Below are 21,477 nucleotides of genomic sequence, written 5' to 3'. Positions count from 1 at the left end.
TGTATTGAAGTTTTATTTTTTCACATGGCCTGGACATCAGTAGAAATTGTGGTTGATATTTCACAGTTATATAACAATGTTTGAGAAGAGGAGACACCTTGTCCCCGGCAGGTGTGTGATTACAGTAACAACATCCCCTATAGCTTGAAAGAGTTCTTGGAAGCAAATTATATTATCCTTCTCTGCTGTGTTTTCCTAATGTTAGGTTACTAACTGCATAATTTTAGCTACCGTTCAGCTCATGATTGATATCTCTCTGCGTGATGAATGTGTGTGGTCTGTTGTCTGTGCTTAGAGTCACACAAGAGTAGGGGTATTGAAATTCTGTGGCTGTATGTCTCTTCCTGTCTCTTGTTTATAGAGTTTGGGGTCTGTAAAGGCGATTTATTGAGTTATAAAAAGGTACAGGCTCTTCAATTCCCAATTTTATAGAATTGCTTAATATGAACCTGTAGATCTAGAAGAGTATTTTCTATTTGCATGCAGCAGACATGTCAAGCAAATCAGATCTTTAATTGCAGGAACCGGTTTTGATTTCAGCCATAAATTAAGAACTAATGCACACCTTCAGTGTCATGTGAATGTGATTAATTCAACTAATAGCACAGAGAACTGGCAAGACTGGGAACCGCTGACCTATATATGTTTAGAACAATAACCTAATCCGTACGTATGTGCACCCTGTGTTAGTGCAAGCTTGTGTGTGCGTGTGCTCTTTCCGAGAATGAGTTAAGTCAGCAATTGAATTTAAACCTCATGGAGACAGAGATAATAGATGGCAACCCCCCCACAGCCTGTGGTTTGTGAACTCAACCACTGTATTCTGCATGTGTTGTATTTCAAAGTCAGTGCCCTTGTGATGTACTGCTGTTACTGTTTTGTTTTTCTCTCATGGGTAAAACTGTAAATGCCATTGTGTTTTTGTGTTTTCAACACTTTTTCACCGTCTGATCTGTGCTAGTGTGCACTGCTTGTACGTGCATGTGCGGTTCATTGAAATGTGAGGCCGCTTCAGCCTCAAAACCTTAAACTATGTCTTGCAGTGGTTCTTCCCAAAGCATGCAAGTTTGCGTGATGTGACGCTATCAGGAGGTTAGAAGTCTGTTTGCTTTGGGAGCTCCGGGCTTGGTGAGCGCACACGCACACATTTTCTTGTGTTTTGTTCTCCCTTTTTCTTCTGTTACTCTCAGAGTCAGTTTAAAGTGAAAGTCCTAGCGGGATGGGAATGGTCAGAGGCACACACCCCCTCAACCCTGGGAGCAAAGAGGTAGAAGGCTGGAGAGGTCAGGCTGCTTGGCCTGGGAAAGGCCTGAAAAAGCAAGGGGGAGGCACTGTGGATAGATAGATTAGATGGATTGATAGGAATCAGAAATGAAAATGGAAAAGAAAGTGAGCAGAGAAGAGATGAATGACAAACATACAGAACAACAGAGGGGAAAAAGGGGGAAGAAATGAGGTTTGCGGAGTGACCAGTGTCAAAGAAAAGTTGAGAAAGAAGGAAATAGGAGAAATCAGACAGAGAGAGAAAGAGAGATAAAATAAGACTTGAAGCCAAGACTTGCGTGTTTTGGACTTCAGGGCTACTGAGAGACAGCTGGATATAAATGGAATGGAAAATTAAAGCCACAGAAGGTAAAAAAAAAACAAAAAGAGAGAGGATGATGCACTACTTGCGTCTTTACCCATTTCCTTCTCTTCCTCTTGGAGGCCAAGGAAAATCAGTGTCTAATGTTTCTCATCGGAACTGCGTCCCAGTATTTTAACTAAAGCCATAAAGTCTTTGGAGTTTATTTGCATGAATGCATTTGTGTGTTTTTGCACTCTCTGGAGACGACGACCGTTGCCTATGGACCAGATACAAGTAAATGCCAAACAGAAAGTGAACCGTTTTAATACAAAAGGAAGCTGTGGTGGTTTTGTGTTCCTGATATCTGCGGACGTTTTCTATGATGTGGTTATCTGAGAGAGTCACACCTCTCATGTGAGCTTTTTACCATCGTGCACCCAACGGTAAGACGTTGGCACAAGCAAAATCAAATAATTTCCAAATCTATGCAATCACTAGTAATAAACAGGACGTTAATACTAAATTTAAACTGAAACAATAGCAAGTAAAGCAAAAGAGAAAAGAAACGTCTCATCATTGTTTTGGTTAAAAGTAATCAAAGTTTTCAAATGGCAACCATTCCAATCTTCTCATTCATACATTAGACTGAACACACGTGTTACTTTTAGAGGTGCGTGGTTGTGGGTGTGACTGGGTGTGCGTTGATGTAATATTACTGTGCTCTCTGGGTGTGGGTGTTTGTGGTTAGGGTGTAGCCTTTTTGCGTGGGATGCTGCTATCTAGTGACTGCAGGATCATTAAAAGTGCGTGTATATGTATGTGTGAGAAGAGAAACCGGCTGCATGTCCCACCAACTCAAACCAGAGCTGCAAATCCTTTAATTAATTAATGTAACAACCCCAACCAACCCAGCATCCCCTTTTGTTGCCGGTGGAAACCAGAGGTGAGCAGAGCGCCTGAGTACCTGTCTGTCTTAATGATCCCATGGACCTCCTCTGCACACAAACACGCACTCACAGGCCTCCTTGGACGCAGGGAGCCCTTTCTTTCTTTCTTTCCCTCCATTTTCCTGCTGTCTATTTTGGTCAACTGGTGGCCCGTTCCCACAGTGCTGCTGTTCCCATGGTTATCGCCGCGGAGATAGCGAATGGGGGGGTTGGGTGGTGGTGGTGGTGGTGGTGGACTTGACAGAGAGCGGGAGAGACAGCGTTGCTCTGTTCGAAGAGATAGGGGACTATGCGGCTGTGGAGGAGGCGGGGGGTGAGGCGGAGTGGGGTGGGGGGCAGATGAAGGGTATGGGGTTCGAGTGTGTGAGAGTGTGTGATGTGGAGCTCCCATCGACATCACAGGTGGCCGGCATGGATTCCGCTAATATGGATTTCTGTTTGATTTTTAATTGAGTTTGCCAGTGTGTGTGATTTTCATGCCCTCAATTAGCAAGATCAGTCGTATGTATTAGGAAGCATCCGTCATGTCAGAGGTGGAGGACAGCCACACCACACAGGGGCAAACACTTTTAGATGTGATGTGAGATTTAGTTTTTCTGAGGGGCAGTGCTGCTTTTCTGACATCTGACGTGAAGAAGTGCAAAAACTGAGGTGGCAATAGGAAGTGGGTTTGGAAGTGCAGGGAACCCGGAGCTGGTTAGGAGGGCAAGGGCCAGCGAAAGGAGAGAGCCAGCGAGCATGGGAGGGAGGGAGGGAGGGAGGGAGTGCGGGGCTCAGAAAGAGGGACGGATTCAGTTCCCACACTTCTAATTACTGTGTCACTGGAGACTGAAAGGGGACTGCCCCTGGCCCTAGGGAATTTGCTGGGGCCGGTCGCAGAGAGGGTGCAGCAGTGGCGGGAGGGAAGGGGACATGGGAGAGGAGGGGAGGCAGGGAAGGAAGGGTGGAATTAAAGAGGCTGTATGACACAGGAACCCTCTCCATCGTCCTTTCTCTCGGTTTTACCTCACTGCATTCACATTAGAGGTGAACCCCTTCACTGTGAGTCCCCCCTGCTCTGCCCGAATACCCCAACCTCTCACCTCCGACCCACTTCTGCTTAACCCTTCCTTACCCTCCTCCACCTCGGTTCTCTCTTTCCCTTCAGCCTTTGTTCACCATCGTGTACCGCTTCCTTTTTACCCCCACACCCTCTTTTTTTAACCTCCCCCTCTACCTCTCTGCCTCTCTAATGCTGCGAGTCTCTCCTGCGTCTCCTGTTGACATGAACAAGGCACCCAGAGACGCTTTGAAGTGAGTTTAAATTCACGCTCACACAGACTGATGTCTTATCCTGTATCATTATTGCCACTTAACCCTGAGCCCTTTTCCTCTTATATTTGCTCTTATCTCACCCTCCCACAGCCTGGTCACTCTGAGCTGTGTGTCCCGATGATGTATAGGATGAGTCGGAGAGGCATAAATGTGTCGGTCTGTGTAGGTCCATGAGCTCAGCATTTGTTTGATAAGGGTTTGAAGCAGTAATTATTGTTATTATCTTTCTCAGCATCTTGCTTCATAGTCTCATGGACCAGTGGTTCAAAGCTGATCCCCCAAAAATTCATACCAGAAGACTTTTACCTCATTCTTTTTTCTGCAATGCACCAGTTTTTTTTTCCATGAGTGCAGTCATGTTTTATTTTTGGTCAATATTGGAAGCGTTTATCAAAGTTAAATGTCTTGGGCGGTGGACTTTGAGCAGTTGCTTTATTTTTCTTTTGGAAGAACTTTTTATGGGGAAAAATAGCAATTCACATTAAATATATTACAAATGAAAGGCTAGGTCAAATAAACACTAGTGAGCTGTTAAGTTGGATTTTGGTCCCAAAGTGTCAACAGAACTGTTGTTTTTGGCAGCCGATGAATAGACTGTATGCAAAACTCTAGATGTGAATGAGCACCTTGAACAGTGTCACAGTGTCTGCTCTTGAGTGATACTCTAAAAGCCAATTTTTAGTTTCTTCAATCCTGTACACTCATCAGCACAGACTTTTTAGGGCACATTCAGCTTTGTTTATTCTGCAGTAGGCACAGATTGGCCTATTACACAGATGGCCACATTGACCCTCATATTTAATACAGAAAAGCAGGGCTGCAGTAGATATTTCTGAAAGGCTGGTACCAGCTGTTGAGCTTTTTACGGGATAAAGCTGCTAGTCTCAGAATGGGCTGCAGCACTGTGTCAGTGTTATATTTTCTTAGCACAGTGGGCAGATGTAGCACAGGATTTCTCAGGAATTTAGACCTTCCCACAGTTGTTGGGCATCATCAAAGTAAAGTCCGTCATCGACTACTTCCATTACAGTTCTTTAAATGATGACGTAAAAATGTGAATGTCAGAGAATCTCCTTCCTCAGTCTCTCCTTAAAGCAAGAATTTGTTTAGCGCACCACTTGTTTTCCTGGCACATCCTGCACTACAGGGGGCTGCGCAGTGATCGGTGGTTAGCACCTTTGTCTTGCAGCTAGACGATCCCCAGTTTGCGCCAAGGTCTTCCCGCTATCTTTCTGCATGGAGTTTGCATGTTCTCCCTGTGCATGCAGTTTTCTCCGGGTTTTCTGGCTTCCTCCCACAGTCCAAAAACGTGTAGGTTAATTGGTGACTCTAAGTTGTCCTTAGGTGTGAATATGAGTGTGATTGTTAGTCTGTATATGTAGCCCTGTGATAGACTGAGGACCTGTCCAGGGTGTCCCCTGCCTTCGCCCTAATGAGGATTTAGCAGTGTGTAGATAATGGATGGATGGATGGATCCTGCAGTGCAGACACTCAGCGCAATCACAAATTTCAGGCTGCACGTAGATTTTCGCAGAGATAATTTCGAGCCCTGAATTGGCTTCCCTAACTGGACTTCAGGCTCGTGTTACACTTTCCTCGTCTGCAAGTATGCGAGGACCCGCTTGGGTTTAAGTGACATCTTTTGTTGGACTGTGCATCCTAGACTTCATATTGGCAGATGCTTTATAACAGTGGTCTCCAACCTTTTTTGCACCATGGACCGGTTTCAAGACCGTTTTCAGTGGGTCGGTCATCATGCACATAACAAATAATTTTTGTGGGTTTTTTTGTGTCCTAAATGAATGAAATTACTTTTTATTGCTAAATGCATATTGACTTCTCACTTCTGTCTCAGCCTCTCCCTCTTTTTAATGAAACTCTAGAGACATTTTTTGTTAATTTTGGCAGGGCTTAGTTCCACAGCTTCATTTAACGGTCGGCCAGGAAAATTGAAAGAATCAAGTGCGGGAAACAAGCACAGATGGAAGTGACAGGAAGACAATCTTGTCATTTTTCAAAATAAAACATTGTAGACGGCACACAAACTTAAACAAAAAATAGTACGTTTTTATTTTTCTGCACAGCCCGGTACCGGTCTGCGACCCAGCGGTTGGAGACTGTTGTTTTACAATATGAAGTACCAACTGCACACATGCTGGAATAAAACAACTCCAACATACTGCACATGTGGGCCAAGTAGAAGGAAAGTAGTATAATGAGAACAACTATGCAAGGGAGTACATCCAAGGCCCGAAGTCAGGGATTCCCAGAGTTACAGTAATTACATTAACATATCCAGGGAGGAAAAAAACAGTGAACAATCAAACCACTTTGTCAAAAACTTGATTTGTTGTCATGCCACAAAAACATTTCATGGCAACCTAATAATAGTACTGGGAGCTCTTCTTAAAATCATGAGTCAGAAATATATAGTGACGGAAAGTTCTGGCACAGTTTTAACATAATCTGAATCTAAGCAACTAACAGCTAAAATGTCTTCACAGGCCAGTTTTACCTGCTTGCTTAGGACAATACTATATCTCTATGAATATAACAAAAGCATTTCATTTAACATATTTACGTATTTCTTTATTACAAGGTAAATATTGATCTGTAAATCGCCTGACTTTAATCTTATTATCTGATCTTACTGATGTATTCATTTCTTGCACCCTAACAGAGAATATTAGGGATTCAGATAGTGGTGTTTGTAGTTTTAGAAAAAGGTTTTAATTACAATAACTGATTAATTCTGATAATTGATTGTAATAACAAATACGAGAAGTTAAGCATCTCGTGATAAACACTTGGTCGCATTAAACCACAGGAAGATGATGAAAATGGTGCAAAACAACATGGAACTAGTAATTAAAATATGACATTTTTCATCGAGCTGTTTTTACAGGTGAATGGAAACAATTATGCAAAATGTCTGGAGTCAGCTCAAATAATTGCAATCAGGTGATTATGTAATAAGTGTGGAAAGAATAGTGGGAATATGATTAAATTTACTTCACACGGACCCTAGCGGACCTTCTCAGCCAAAACTGCACATAATACTGCTTGTGCTGCATCTGAAGTCATTATTTGCCAGATTGTGCAATATAAGCCCACACAGAAGGATCTGACTCACTTATCCATCAGATTGCACAAAAGTGAGAAACCATATTAATGTGTAAGACTACCCTAGACTATTAAACCACTCCAAAAGCAGCGCCAGGCTTAACAGTAAAGTACAAACAGTGAAGTAATATATGTGTCAGTAGGTTCGAGACACTTTCCGACTATTCTGTATGAGGCAGCGTGTGAGTCTTCACAGATTATCCTGCTATTTCACTGTTGTCTGACTTTGTGGGCTTTTCTTAAACCCTGTTGTGACACTACATGATCCACCGCCGTGTGTTTGCTGCTGAGAAACTCCGACTTCTGGTTGTGCAAGCTTTCAAACCGGTGGACGCTCAGACTGGCATCTGAAATGATTTGCCGTTACCCCCAGTCCGGCGTTGACACCTTGTCTGTCAAAAAGCCACGTGGGAGCCTGCTTCGCTCTCTGTTCCCTCACAGCTCTTGAGGAGAGAACAGACCGGACCAGCAGCAGCAGCCACCACTGTCAATATTTACAGTCCTGGATGAATCACTCTGCATTACAATAACATTCCCTGCGTGCCTCTACATCAGGAAGAGATTAGAAAAAAGGAAAAGTGAGAGAAGCGGCGAGGAGCGACGCGGGGGGCTGGAAGGGTCAAATATGCAGCGGCGGTGATAAACGTTGAGTAAAAGAATCTGCCGGTGGCTCTCCCATGACGGGGCTGCTGTGTATGTGCGTGCACGCGCAGACGTGGATCAGGTTGATGGATTCGGTGGGTGGAATTTCGGTTTAAGTGTGTGGGTGTAGTGACAGTTTGAGAACTGTTAGCGCATGTCGAGGAAAGCTGTGGATGTCGTAATGTCGGGTTGAATGAGTGCATTGAAGACATGGGAAAAATGAGTGTATTTAGACGGTTTTAGTGTTTAAGCGCGTGCAAATGTCAAACTGCAAAGGCAAATGGGGCTGAAAAGCATTTGGAGCTCCGGCTCTGTTGCAAGAAGACAAATTGCATGGATGCTCTACGTGAGAGAGAACCAGTTGTCTTTATTGCCCATATGACCCAAACCACAAAACCCATCATTTGTCTCCTCAGCAATTGTGCAACAATCAATGGAAAAACAGGCAGAGAAAGAAAAGTAAGATGAAAACGGTAAGATAAATTGAATGTAGGTAATGGAATTTGTGAAATATCAACAGTTGTTTTAAAGCGGGACATTTTTGACAGTTGTATCATACATAAATATGCAAAGTTTTTTTTGTTGTGTTTTTGAAACTGATCCAAAATTCATGCTTTCACATTTGCAGTCTGTGTCATAATATTATATCAGCACAATAATTTGCAGAAGTAATATCCTTATATTGGCACGTTTTTACTCTTTTGCTTATTATAAAAAAAGTTACTGAAAATGTTTGAACAGTGTGTTTGGAGTGGGGCTGCAGCTACCCGTTATATGCATCATTAATTAAAGATGATTTGGAATGAAGATGGGGTTGTTAATGGCCACAGGGTCTAAGAATCAGACTAATGTCTGGGTAGGGGTAGGTTTTCTGTGGGTCAGACAAGGAAGAATCTGGGGTGCCAGTGAAATCATAATGTGAGGGATAACCTCCTTAAACAGTATTCGTTTTTGACAGTTTGGTCAATATTTGTGCAGTCACTGAAATAGGAAATGCTCTTTTAAAATGCATTTTACATTGTTGTTTTTTTTTGCACAACATTTTTTTTTTTAATGTTGAATACAATCTTTTTCATTTTTCCCTTTTATAGGTACTGAAAATAATGGAAACATGCCCATCACATTTCCCCACAAGCAAGAGCTTTTTACGCAATATTAATAGTTTAAAATAGTTTAAGATGTTGTTTAAAACTTTAAGAACTTGCAAATATTTACATATGAGAATCTAAAGCCAGTAAGTTTTTTTTACATTTTTGCTTCACCTAAACAATGAATCAACTATCAGAATTGTTGCAGAATAATTTTGTGTTAATTGACAAGCGAACTGATTGTTTTAATAATAACAATAATGGTAGACTTTATATATATTGCAGTTTTCAAAACAAAAGTGCTTCACATCTGCTGCAAATGAATCATCAAGTTTAAAAACACATTTATGTACAAACCCATGCTGGGCAAAATACCTTTCCAGGGTAAGAACAGTACAAATGTAAAATACATTAAATAAAAGACAGTTCAAGTAAGTTAAAACTCATGTAAAGTCAGGAAAGGTTCTCCGGTAAAAGTGTGTTTTAAGAGGGGATTTAAAAGAGATTACTGACTTGGCTGACCTGATGTCTTCAGGCGGGTCGTTCCAGTTTAGAAAGAATTTGCTGATGAACTGACGCTAATATGGTAATTAATCAACATTAAAAATTTAGAACGGACTGTATTTTATGTCATGCACCACCTATTTCTTTATGCCACTAACTTAAAATGTTTAGCCTGATTGTTTTCATCTTAAGCCCTAATAAAAAAGCAACATATCAATAGAGGCTTGCTGCTGGTTTAATCCAACTTTTTACGTTTTTAAGATGAGCCGTTTTTATCCCCCTTCAAAAACCCCATTGCCCAGTGAGCAGCATTGTCAACGGACCTTTTCAGCTCGTTGTTTTCTTGAGCTGTTTGGCTTAGACTGGCCCCAGCTATCTGGCGTCTGAAGAGAGAGGAAAAAAAAAAGGAGTACTTGGAAAACGAGAGAAAGAAAGAGGTTAGAGGTGAGAGACAACCGGAGAAAAGGAGAGAGGGGAAATTGAAGAAAACACTGGAAGGGGGTAGATGGAGCTTCAAGCAAGACACAGACGAGCGAAGACATCGGTTCGGCTGGAGAAAGAGGCAGAGATAGAGGTTGGGGTTGAAGGTTGAGTGTGTAAAAAACAGAATGAACTGACTGTGCCAAGCCAAGGGAAGGCATTAGTGCTATTTGTGTGACGGCGAGACTGTTATCTGCTCGACTCTAGACTATTATCTTCTTCATTACCCCTTTTAGTGAGCACCAATAAAGACGGACTAAGGGAGCAAAGGAGGGAGGGAAGAAAAGGCAGAAATGCTGAGGCCAAGTGGAGGGTGAGAAAATGGTCGAAAGTGGAAAACAAAGTTGACAAGAGAAAGAAACAAGATTGAGCAAGAGTTAAACAGAATCAGGGAGAAGGAAAATTAAAACCGTTTCCCTGCATATTACGAGAAACGGCAATTAAAGTCCCAGTGGTGCCTCGCTTTTTGTCACTACTGATGATTTATTACAACTCAAATAATAGAAAACAATGAGTTTTTGTCAAAAATGCAATGATATCTTCAATATGTCACATTTCCCATGAATCTAAAATAACAACTGCACTATATATCATATAACATGTCAGCTTAAACATATGCTAATGTAGTTATTATAGTGATAATAATGTTTAAGTACAAAACTACAGTATGCATACTGAAATGTACTTTTTAACCAAATCAAATATAGGACAACTGTAATAACATATATAGCACCTTAGGAAAAATAGAAGCAAAAGGTGTAAAGGAAAGTATATAAATGAGCAAGACACGTGTTAAAAAGCACATGATCAAGTCATAAGAAATGTCTTTAAGGTCTGAAAAATATATATAATACACTGACATCTGTGATTTTAAGTCATATACTTTATTATTATTTTTTATAGCATCTTATAGGCAACGGCAAATTTATTTATATAGCACATTTCAACCACGAGGCGATTCAAAGTGCTTTACAAAGATGTTAAGATAGAAGATGACAACAATTATTAAAAGAAAAACAAAAGAAAACATCTATGAAATCATTAAAAAAGGTCAGAACAGTAAAAAGATCAAAAACAGAAGTCAGAAAACAAGGGCCGTTTAAAATAACTGTCATAAAATAAGAGTTAAAATAACTGTTAAAAGTAACTCATAAAATATGATTTAAAATAACTTAAAATAATTTAATCAAAAGCAGCTCAGAGCAGGTATGTCTTCAGAATGAACTTAAATGTGCTGAGAGTTTCAGCTGATCTACAGTTTTCTGGGAGTTTGTTCCATATATATGGGGCATAGAAGCTGAATGCAGCTTCTCCGTGTTTGGTTTTTACTCTAGATATAGATTTATAGATTTAGGAAATGAATAATTTTACTGAGAAATGATCAAATGATAAATAGAAAACTCTCCCTCATTGGGAAAATTTGATATAAATAAATAGCTTTATTTGTTGTTGTTTTTTTAAATGCACTGAAATTACCAGATTTAAAACTTTGCACCAACAAAAATGTTTCAGTCTAGTTCATGGACATAATATCCACAAATACATAGACAGTGGTAGACAGACTCACCACCCCCAAATCCTCGAGCTACATCACACTAATACTAATGTCTCCACCCAGATGAGCCTTTTAGCTCCGTTTCAGACGATGATAAATGATCGCAGTGTAATAGATTAGGTGAGGAATGTAACGACGGTAAGGCTCAATCAAGCACAAACACGTGTCCAGACTTATGCTACGTGTCCACCAGATGCATTTTTCCCGTAAATGCACCACATTTGAAAATCGCACGCTTGGTGGGTGTTTACTTGAGGCCAGTAGCCGGTGTTCAACTCCTGCCGACCTTCTTCTCCAACCATCCTGCCCCTGATTGGACATCGACTCGGGAGCTGTCTGCTCCTGGATTTCAATCTAGAGCAACATGGCAGCTCAGTTACAAACTTCCTCTTTTATTATGAAAATAGTTCAGCAAAAAGTATTTCTGAAAGCATTTGAGGCGAGAAATAACGTGCAGTAGCTGAATCTGTCCTGGTTTTAGTTCACCAACAGCTAGTTTAGACAAAAGTTTCATGATGCTTCGGACCGCCGCACGCTGCATCAAATTTGCATAAAGTAGAAGTTGAGTCTACTTTATGCAAATGAGCTGCGGCCCGGTCCGGGGAGACGCACCGGATTGCAGCTCAAAACGCGCCACAACCAGACCAGCATCCAACGCGATGCTTTGACATAGACAATGTGAAATTGCCGAATGTGGTGGACACATACCTTTAGTCGCAACACCGGAATTTTCAAACTTAAACGGGATCAGCAGCGTTTCCAGAAGAGGTCCTAAAATGTCCAAGTAGTGTGGATGAAATTAGTAGTATTGAAATATATTAGTCTGGACAGACGACTTGAGAAACACACAAGGAGCAGTGTTGAAAAAATAAAGCAGTGTGTTTCCGAAGATTTAAGTTAAGATTTAAAAAAAAAAAATCAGTTTGCAGTGTCTTCTTTGTGCGATGTCCATGTTGCTGAAATACAGAACATGTACACTAAAGATACATTCACAGCAACATCGTACGGTCGTGTCTCGTTCTGTGATTTGTATCCCTGGGAAAAATCAGGGAAGACGCAGTGCGACTATAATTTGTGCTTCATGCAGGTGAAAAAAGCGGGTGCCACATGAATCAGCGAGGGGTGTGTGTTTGTGTGAGAGCTGCATCTGAGTTTTTACATCGCCTGCATGCCTGTGCAGTATGTGCGTGTGTGTGTATGTGCACATGTGTGTGTGAGTCAGAGGAAGGTGTGTGTGATGTCAAGCCCAGACAGGCTCCGCTGTGGTCCAAGTTCAGGTTGCCGTCAGGTGGTAGTGGTTAGTTAACAGAGCCGGTAATTACCTCAGACTGTCGGGCTGAGATGTTGGCCAGATACCCTCAGGATACTGTGGGAAAGTACATTTAGTAGGTCACTGCAGCAGTTCCCTCTTGTTCCCGCAGCAGCCGAGGATTGACCCTTAGTCTAGGTGTTTAAGTACTGTAAATACAGGAAGAACTTATTTTGAAAGGATCTACCCAACTATTTAAAGAATGTGACAAGGTGTGCTAATAAACCTCTGCATGATTCGAAGAATATTTTTACCTTTAACTAAACTGTAGACATTTTCTCATTGTACTTTGACACTTTAACATACTAAATGGATGCTTGGGATTGTACCCTTTTTACTGCAGGTGTATATTTGTGTGCTTTATTGAAATCATTTGTCTCCATCCACTATATTATAAACTTTATTTACTTACTTTGAACAAGAACCTGACTGATATAGTTTGGCCGATATCATATTAGCATGTCTTAGATATACCAGGACTGGCGTGTGTGTTTTCTGATGGAAGCTTTCTTTTACAGATTATAAGACAGAAACAGATGCTTTTGGTAATTAGGAAACAGTTTCATCACATAGTTCGTCCTGCAGAGCAGCTTGTCTTCATTGTGCAGAATCAAACTTGTCTTCATGCAAAATTGCTTACTCGTTTGTGAAACTCAGGGCTAGAAAGTTCAGGAAGAATGGCCCCATCGTTTTCCTTTTTTAATATAACTCTAACATGCATTTATGGCAATATTGGCTGATATATTTACTCGCTAATGTTGGTTAATCAGTCAAGTGCCATGCCATTCAGCGTAGGTGATCATTTCTCTCCATCTATCTGATCTTTTGCTTTCTGAATTGGGACTGTTGCTCTTTCCATGTGTAGCCATGATTTCTATCATTTTCATTCTGTCTGCCTCACCCTCTCTTCCCATTCATTTTTGCAGTTGTGACGATATATACTAGGGTCTCTTTCCTTATGATGTGTCTAAAAAATGTTGCTTGTCCTTTCCTAATATTGTTTAGTAGCGTATCATTTGCGTTTAGTAATTTTAAAACATCTTCATTGGTTATTCTGGCCGTATAAGATATATGTAGCATGTAAAACCACATCTCTGCTGCAGTGATTTTGTTTGACATTTTATTTAATTCCAAGATTCACAGCCGTACATCAGAACTGGTAGAATATAACAGCTGAGAGTCCTCTTACGGACGCTAATTGCTATTTTCTTATTTGTCAGTATATTTTTCATTTTTGTAAACGCTGTTCTTGCCATTGCTGCTCTACATCTGATGTCTGCTTTCCATCTCCCATCAGATGTCATCTATGAACCGAGATTTTTGAAATGATGAGCCTGCTTCAGTATTTCTTGGTCTAATTCTGTGTTACAGGTTGGAATGATGTTGTACTTTGAAATTATCATTACTTCTGTTGGCTTTTTGTTTAAAGACAGACCAAGTTCTTGGGTGTCTGTGTTTATTGTAGATACTATGGTTTGTGAGTTTTCTTCCCTGTTTGCTATCAGCACTGTGTCATCTGCATAACGTGTGGTACTGATGTTATAACCTCAGATGGATCCTCCTGGTAAGCCTTGTATTTTCCTCATGACATTTTCACTGTACAAGGAAAACAGGTCAGGTGATGGCACACATCCCCATCTGAGTCCTTGTATTATTGGTTGTTCTTCACCAATTTTGTTGTTTAATCTCACTGCTGCACTTTGTTGCAAATAGAATTTTTTTAGCATTTGTAAATCTTTCCATCTACGTTTCTGTTCCATAACATCTGGATTAGTGCGTGGTGTTCGAAGGCTTTGGTGTTATTGATGTAACACATCTACAAGTCTTATTGTACTACTTCTACTGACCTTTTCGTAGTAATTCTTAAAATCTATACTGTGTTTGATATGCCTTTACCCACTACAAATCCATATTTGTGTCTGCTAATGTTGGTATTCCACCTCAAAAAAACAATACGGGTCAGCTTCTGCTTTTAACTAATTCACTTTTTGAACATATTTTGATGAGTACAACCCATCTGAATCCAAAGAATAACTAAGAGAGGGTTGTGTAACTGCACCTTTATTTTCTTACCTGCATTTCACGGTTTGATGGTGTCATGCAGGAAATGTAGACTGTTTTTTTATGTGCAGTAAAAGCACATCTTCCAGTCACTATTTTTATTAGCTGAGAGAAAAATAGATTCAATCAAAATGTCAGTTTTTGGGACTTTCTCTTTTTCTTCCCCATTCTTTGGTATCACATTGCAAACTGGCGACTGGTGTTCCGGCTTTAATTTTCACTTGAAGATAAGACTCTTATTGAATGATTAACACTGAAATGATGCCAGGTTTTTCAGTCGGGGAATGCTGAACGAAGTGCGATGTTTCCACTCCTGTCTCCCGTCCAGCCAGAGAAAATAAAAAAAGCCTCACTTTTCTGCAGTTTGCATCATGTCTGAGAAAAGACATTCAAATCACCTTGCATGACCTTTTTACTGTGTGGGAAAGCAGAAAATGTCAATGCTTTCTTCTCGTTAGCTTCACCTTACTCATCACTTCTACAGAGGTACGGTACAGTAGAATTTCCAGTTCAGCATAAACATACAGCGGCAACAAAATTGACATCTGCCATCTAACAGAATGACAAGGAATCGCCGATGGCTCGAGTTCCCACACTTGGAATGATGTGAGCAAACAATGAATCTCTGATTTTGAATGTTTTCTTATGCGTTCCTTGGAAGGAAAACTGTAGTTTCTAGAGGAAAAAAAAAGATCTTTTCTTGTGCACAGTGTAGATGTTTTCGACCGCAGCAGCCTTAGCCGGTGGACTTTCAAGTATTTTTAACATTCACTCGGACTTTAAATTTGCATAAAGCCGGATAGACGGCCTTTTCAAAGAGGGACGATGGTGCCGTTCGAGCTCCCTTCTCACTCTGCTTCTCTCTGGTTCCCACGCTGCCCCTTACCTGACTTACCGCAGTTTGAATCAAATCACTGTTGCCCAATTGGCTGGTCTGACCATGTGACCTGCATCGGCCCTAAAAGCACCGCCTCTTGAGATTGGTCGAGGATTTTCCCATGGGAGCTGCCTACCGAGCCACTGCTGTGTGTGTGTGTGTGTGTGTGTGTGTGTGTGTGTGTGTGTGTGTGTGTGTGTGTTTGAGCACGTTAGAGGGGAAAAAAAATCCCCCTCCCTCCCTCTCACCCCCCGTCTCTTTCCTACCTCCTCTCCACTATCCCCCTTTCTCTCCTCTTTCTTTTTTCCACCACCTCCCATCCTTTGAAACACAGTATCACACTTTAGATAGCCTTTGTTGTCACGGCAAGGAGCGTTCCGAGTGTGAGAATGCACGAGGTTCCCTGAAAACACGAAAAGAACAAAGGGACAGGCAGAGGAACACAATGTAGCAACAGCCTGAAACTCTGCAGAATTAAATTAAAATTCTCTAAAATGTTTCATTATGCTTGCTGATTTAATTTTCGGTGGCCTTTTGATCTAATTTAAAGCCCCCATGTGGTTTTGAATTGCAAAATGCTTGAAGAGAAAGGCTGCGTTAATGCCAGTTTTTGAACATAATTTGGCATTTTGTTAAATTTTGAACAGTGATGGAAAGTCTCTCAGCGATTTGATTGCTGAGAGACTGAGTTGATTCAGGTTTAAAACACAGTCGATAAGAGGGCAGCGTGGAGGCGCAGTGAATTTACATGATCAATACATTAAATCTACACAAGCAAGAAAAAGATCTGACTTTGCATGGTTTCATGCTAGAATTGTTTTTCCAGTGCTGTCAGTCAAGTGCTCTTAAGGAAACAATTACGTAGCTATGTGCTTCTTAAAAGCCTCTTCATAGTTTCTTCGTGACTGATGCACACTTTAAGAGGATCGTAGACATGCACACAGCTCTGTTACTACAAGAAGTACACATTTGTCTCTTATGCAGACTGTCGCATCGTTTCTCAAATGTGATCTTGTACTTTTTTTAGCGCATATGGCAGCTGGTTGAAGATTGAAGTACTGCGTCAGTGTAGTTATTCCTGAGGTGTTCCAGTCACAGCGGGCGGGATTTCTGGAGAATTTAGAACTTCAGTGGGGAAGCATGTGCAAATCAAAGGACCTCCAAAGACACACAGTATCATGAAATACAAAGACATGGAAAACTGCAGCGTGACACATTCTGGGTTCCTTGCAGAGGTGTCCATGCAGACGTGACAAAATTGACCTTCCATGTGTGATTGTGGACTTTTGCTGACACACGGATGTGGAAGGAATATACTGGTACTGGACAAAACTACATAGCTATGTGCTTCTTAAGCCATGTTTTTACTCCAATACATGTACATTTGTTATTGTTGTTAAACTGCTTTTGTAGTCAGCATAAGACAGTTTTGAAAACTCTGTTGCATAAAGGAAACGAGGTCTTGACTACATTTTCTGGGAACACCACAGCCAAGCACTCTTGCTCCTGCCTTTGTAATGTAGTCACCACACATGCACATATTTTGGGCTGCACACAAACCTTTGCGAAACGGGTCCATGTGGACTCTTGCGAACCTGGAGAGAGATTTACATCATGCAGACCCACAGATGCAGAAAGTATCAGTTCCGGTCTGTGCTTTCTACATCTGACTGATGCGAACTCTAAAACCAGACTTGAGTGGATGATGACATTTACATCATGCGAACAGAGAAAGCATGACTTTGCTTTAACACTGGCCCCATGCTCTCATTGATGGCTGCATACCTGAAAAGTCCAGTAATTTGGTAATACAAGAAAATAAAACACCATCTGTTCTGTTTTTCCTGCAGGTTGTTTGTATCAGTATGATGTGTCACTGCAAATGTAAATAGCTTCTCGTACTACAGGGCTTATCTGTATGATGGATCTCTGCAGGAACTTTGCATTTGTTGCTCGCTGTTTTGATTATAGAATTATTTCCATCCAGGTTGCATGTGTTGGAGATGGTATGCGTGTGTGCCTGCCTGTCCGTGGCTTAGCCTTGAGAGTTCAGAGCAGGTTCTGGCTTGCTCAACTCTGGGAAACTTTGAGCTGAGCAAATAGCTCAGTCTGTTTTCCTGGCTGCCGCCACACTCGTATGTGTGAGCCATGTGTGTGTGCTATGTGCATTTGTATGCGGTTTATGCACACTGTGGTGTGTAATGTGTTGTGTCTGTGTGGTTAATTTCAGTGTGTGTTTGCCTGTTGTGTGTGAGCGTGAAGTAGAATGCAAGGATGAGAATACAGCATGTTCTGAGGGAGTTGTGAGCTTTATTCCCACAGACGGGACAGGAGATTACACCTCTGCTATTCCCACACCTCCACTGTCTCCTGCAGCTTTCTCCTGTCCTGACCTCTGTTACCCCAGAGGTAAACACTGCTCTCCATGTGCACAGAAAGGAGAGGACATGCTTTTGTGTCGGGTGCTGAGTGCTCCTGATTGGCTCCTAATGTTTCACAGGTGAAACGAGACAAACGTTACGTGAGCCAGTCGAGGATTTTTCTTGTGAGCGAGGTTTGAATTACAGCCGACCTCTAAGTGGAATGCTGTTTGCTGGGTGGAGCTCAGGTGTATTGACAGGGCTTTTAGCACTGACATGCTGTCAGGATGGCTTACAGACGAGTGTGTGTGTTCACGTTAGGGGCTGGCAAACATGAGGTCACTAATGTCCTTCCAGGGAGACCTTTACCATGGAGAAGGACAGGACAGCATGGACATGTGAACATTAGTGAGGCGTAAACGGCGTCTCCACACACCGATCTGATCCTTCTCCAACACTTGTGGCCTTTCACACCAAAGCAACAACCTGGGAAAAATGCGTTTGCTATCGGTGTGAATGGGTCAACGCAGGTTATGAGGTGCTGCAGTCCTGCTTTATCCTGCTCCAACACGCCTGACACAGGTCAACTCTGGTTCCTATAGTTACCATAACATTAGTAAGGTGAGGTTTTCATACATATTGTCGACGCGTGATTCAGAGGATTAAGAATTTAACGGCGATCATCAGCTCATTTACTGTGGATCATTAGGATGCACAGCAGATGTCGTCATCAGTTTGTGTCATACACTCGGCTTGTGGTTAGTTGGGTGTAGTAAAGTTACTACCAGGCAGTAAATTTAATAAATACTCCACAATATATATAGTCCGTAACTAATCATTGTGGTTGACTGATAAGGTTTTTATAATGGTCGATACATTACACTGAAATATCATATTGTTGTTGTTCATTAATTTTTTTATTTGCAAAGTTGGTTTTATCTGCATTATCTGCACTCTGTATTCAATGAACTTATTTTCAATATAACTATGCAGCAGGTAAATGTCCACATGTAATCAGAAAACCTAATTCATGAATTAAAATTAATTCTTGTTCACGAAACTACAGTATTTATCAGCCGATAATAGCGTCTCCTGCCGCTGATCTGGTAAATGTATTGAAATACAGACTGATAACCCCTGCACTCATTCATCACTGATGTCTGAGATGCTATTTCATACATGGACATATGTCAGTTGATGATTGATGAAATTGTATTAAAGTTAATGTTCTACAGAAGTTGTCATCCTATTCATCTTGAGTACCATTTTTATCGCCATTAAGATATTTAATCCACACAAATTATTGCTGGTTTTTCTGTGAAATCCAAAAAAAAGATAGAGGTACACACGTGGCCTGAATATGAAATGAATCCCTCTGTTTTTCATTACTATGTCGCAAGTTTTCAAGTTTCTCTTTCAGTTGTTGTAACTCAACCGATCCAGCCGTCTCCTGAGGACCAACTAAAATCTGTTTTTTTCTTTCTTTCTCAGGATATCTTAGATGAGTAACGGCTCTTGAAAATTCCTCTTTTAACCCAGCTGTTAATGACTATTTTTTCTGTTTGTCCAGGCGTGCAACAGCGACCAGTATGTGGCGGTTCCTCGAGAAGACATGGCCAGGATGCTTAAACAGAAAGGTGTGTCGAACCTTTTTTTGCTTTCATAAAAACTCACATTGTTTTATCTGAAATGCTTTATATGATGCTTAGTATATCAGGATAAACAACATGTTGCAGTTTTGACCTCACTATGGCTAATTTTTCCTCATTTTTCCTCAAGATTAAAGTTGTTTTCTGTGCAGGATTTTTGGAGGAGCAGATCACTGACCAAACACTCCAGGAGTCCCATCAACAGGAAGAGGAGAAGCTTGGTGACATTCTGACCCCCGGTGTGACCCCTGAACTGCCCAGGTATGCCCTTCAGTGTCGCTGGGCCCCCCTCTCAGGGCTGGACCCCGACACCCTGACCTTTCCCGGTGGGGCGCCCATTCAGCTCCACGCTGTGCCTCCTGGCCTCCTGCCGAGGATACCGCTCTTCTATGTCTGCACCAGATGTGGCAAGGTGTTCTGGGAGGGCTCTCACTTCGGCCGAGTCCTCTCCATGTTTCAGGAGGTTTTACACTTAACAGACGAAGACATTGAATCAGCCGCTGATCCCAGTACGTCAGCGCAGCAGAACTGACTGGTGTAGAGCTGATAAAATATTTAGGAAGAGCTTTTGCACTTCATGTGTTTTACTTAATAAGAAGACTGAGGACTACAGGTTTAAGCTGCCATTACAAGTCAAAGGTTTCAACAAGAACTTCAAATTTGCATCACTTGAAGTATTAAATTATCTGTAAGTATAGATCTGCCAGCCCTCTGTAACATGTGAGTTAATAAGTTGATTTTTTTTACACCTGGATCACCAGCGGAGGTGATGTGATGGTCACAGGTGAGAGCGTTAGTCACATGCTTTTATTTTCAACAATTTAAAATTTACTCTGTTTACGAGAATTCACAATTGATTTTATTTCAGTGAACCAAAGACCGGTCACAGTGTGATCACATTTGGACTTTTATTGTTGATTGTACTGACTCTTAGTCAGAAGTCACATTTATGGTGAATTCAGAGGAAAGACTCCTACACACATAATAAACTTAAGCTCATGTTAATGTTCTGCTAAAATCTGTATTGCATTTGTTATTGATGACTCTTATTAATCTGTTCTGTTCCTCTTCACAGTAAGTTTTTCTTTGGAACATTACAGTTTGTAGTAGATTAGAGGCCAAAGGCTCACTCTGATATCTACGGACCAATACTGGTGCTGAAATGGCAGAAAAGGCCTTTCCTAAATCAGTTCAAACTTGTGCCATGTTGAAAAAGATCCGCAGATGTTGCTAGGTCTACGGTAGTAAGATCGCTGTTGCAACTTTTACAGAAAAATGAGCAGGTTGCTCGTTTATCCGTGGAGCCGACACATTCACATGTCGTCAGATTACCGGAGAGGGGTGAATGTCTGAAAGGGGCTTTTGGCTCACCACAGATTTATGTCGTAGAGCTATAAAGCTTTACAGGACACGTATGCACCAAAGCTAATTTGTTCCATTCAACACTTTCTGGGGTCACATCTGCTGACAAGTTTTTTTTACTGTTTTGACTTGAAAGCTGTTGTTGGGTGATGAAAAGACTCAATTCTTGTGGTACTGTATGTTTTTTTATTCTCTCTTATTACTGTTATGGAATGTTTAATTATTTAGCTGGATGTGCTGATAAAAACGACTTTTCATTTCATTGTGAGAAGTAGTGATCGTTTCTTTCCGTCAGCAGATGTTTTGTTTTTTGATGTGTTTCTAAATCCACAAAGCAGATGGTAAGGGTGGACTGAGGGTGGACAGATTGATGAGATCATCTAAGCTTCACTGATGTCTGTCAGGTGTAACACTAGCGTGGGGGTTTCCTACCCTGAGGCTCGAGAGTGGTCAGGTCACAGAGTAACCCGCCACATGCTGACAGAATCTCCTCGCTTTCTTCCCTTTTCTCAAATCTCACATTGAATTTGTGCAATGGCAGCAAAGTAGATCGCCCCGAAAAGGTTCAGAGTGATCTAATGTGGAAAATTCTGCCATTAAAGCTTTTCTGGTGTTTTCTGGAAAACTCCATGGTCGGCA

The 21,477-nt window shown here is 41.3% G+C and overlaps 1 protein-coding gene across 1 annotated transcript in view; it reads left to right on the top strand.

The window, feature by feature from the left end:
* The window catches only part of exd3 (exonuclease 3'-5' domain containing 3), a 45,961-nt gene extending 24,861 nt beyond the window's left edge, over nucleotides 1-21,100 (top strand). Inside the window, exons 20-21 of the mRNA XM_022197998.2 lie at nucleotides 19,398-19,464; nucleotides 19,629-21,100. Coding sequence (XP_022053690.2) covers nucleotides 19,398-19,464; nucleotides 19,629-20,008 — 447 coding nt within the window. The 3' untranslated portion in view covers nucleotides 20,009-21,100. The remainder of the gene's footprint in view (nucleotides 1-19,397; nucleotides 19,465-19,628) is intronic.
* Nucleotides 21,101-21,477: the final 377 nt, after the last annotated feature.

This window comes from Acanthochromis polyacanthus, chromosome 18, assembly GCF_021347895.1.
Source record: "Acanthochromis polyacanthus isolate Apoly-LR-REF ecotype Palm Island chromosome 18, KAUST_Apoly_ChrSc, whole genome shotgun sequence".
Lineage (NCBI taxonomy): Eukaryota > Metazoa > Chordata > Actinopteri > Pomacentridae > Acanthochromis > Acanthochromis polyacanthus.
The sequence above is the reverse complement of the archived record's forward strand: the minus strand, read 5'-3'. Positions and strand labels throughout refer to the sequence as shown.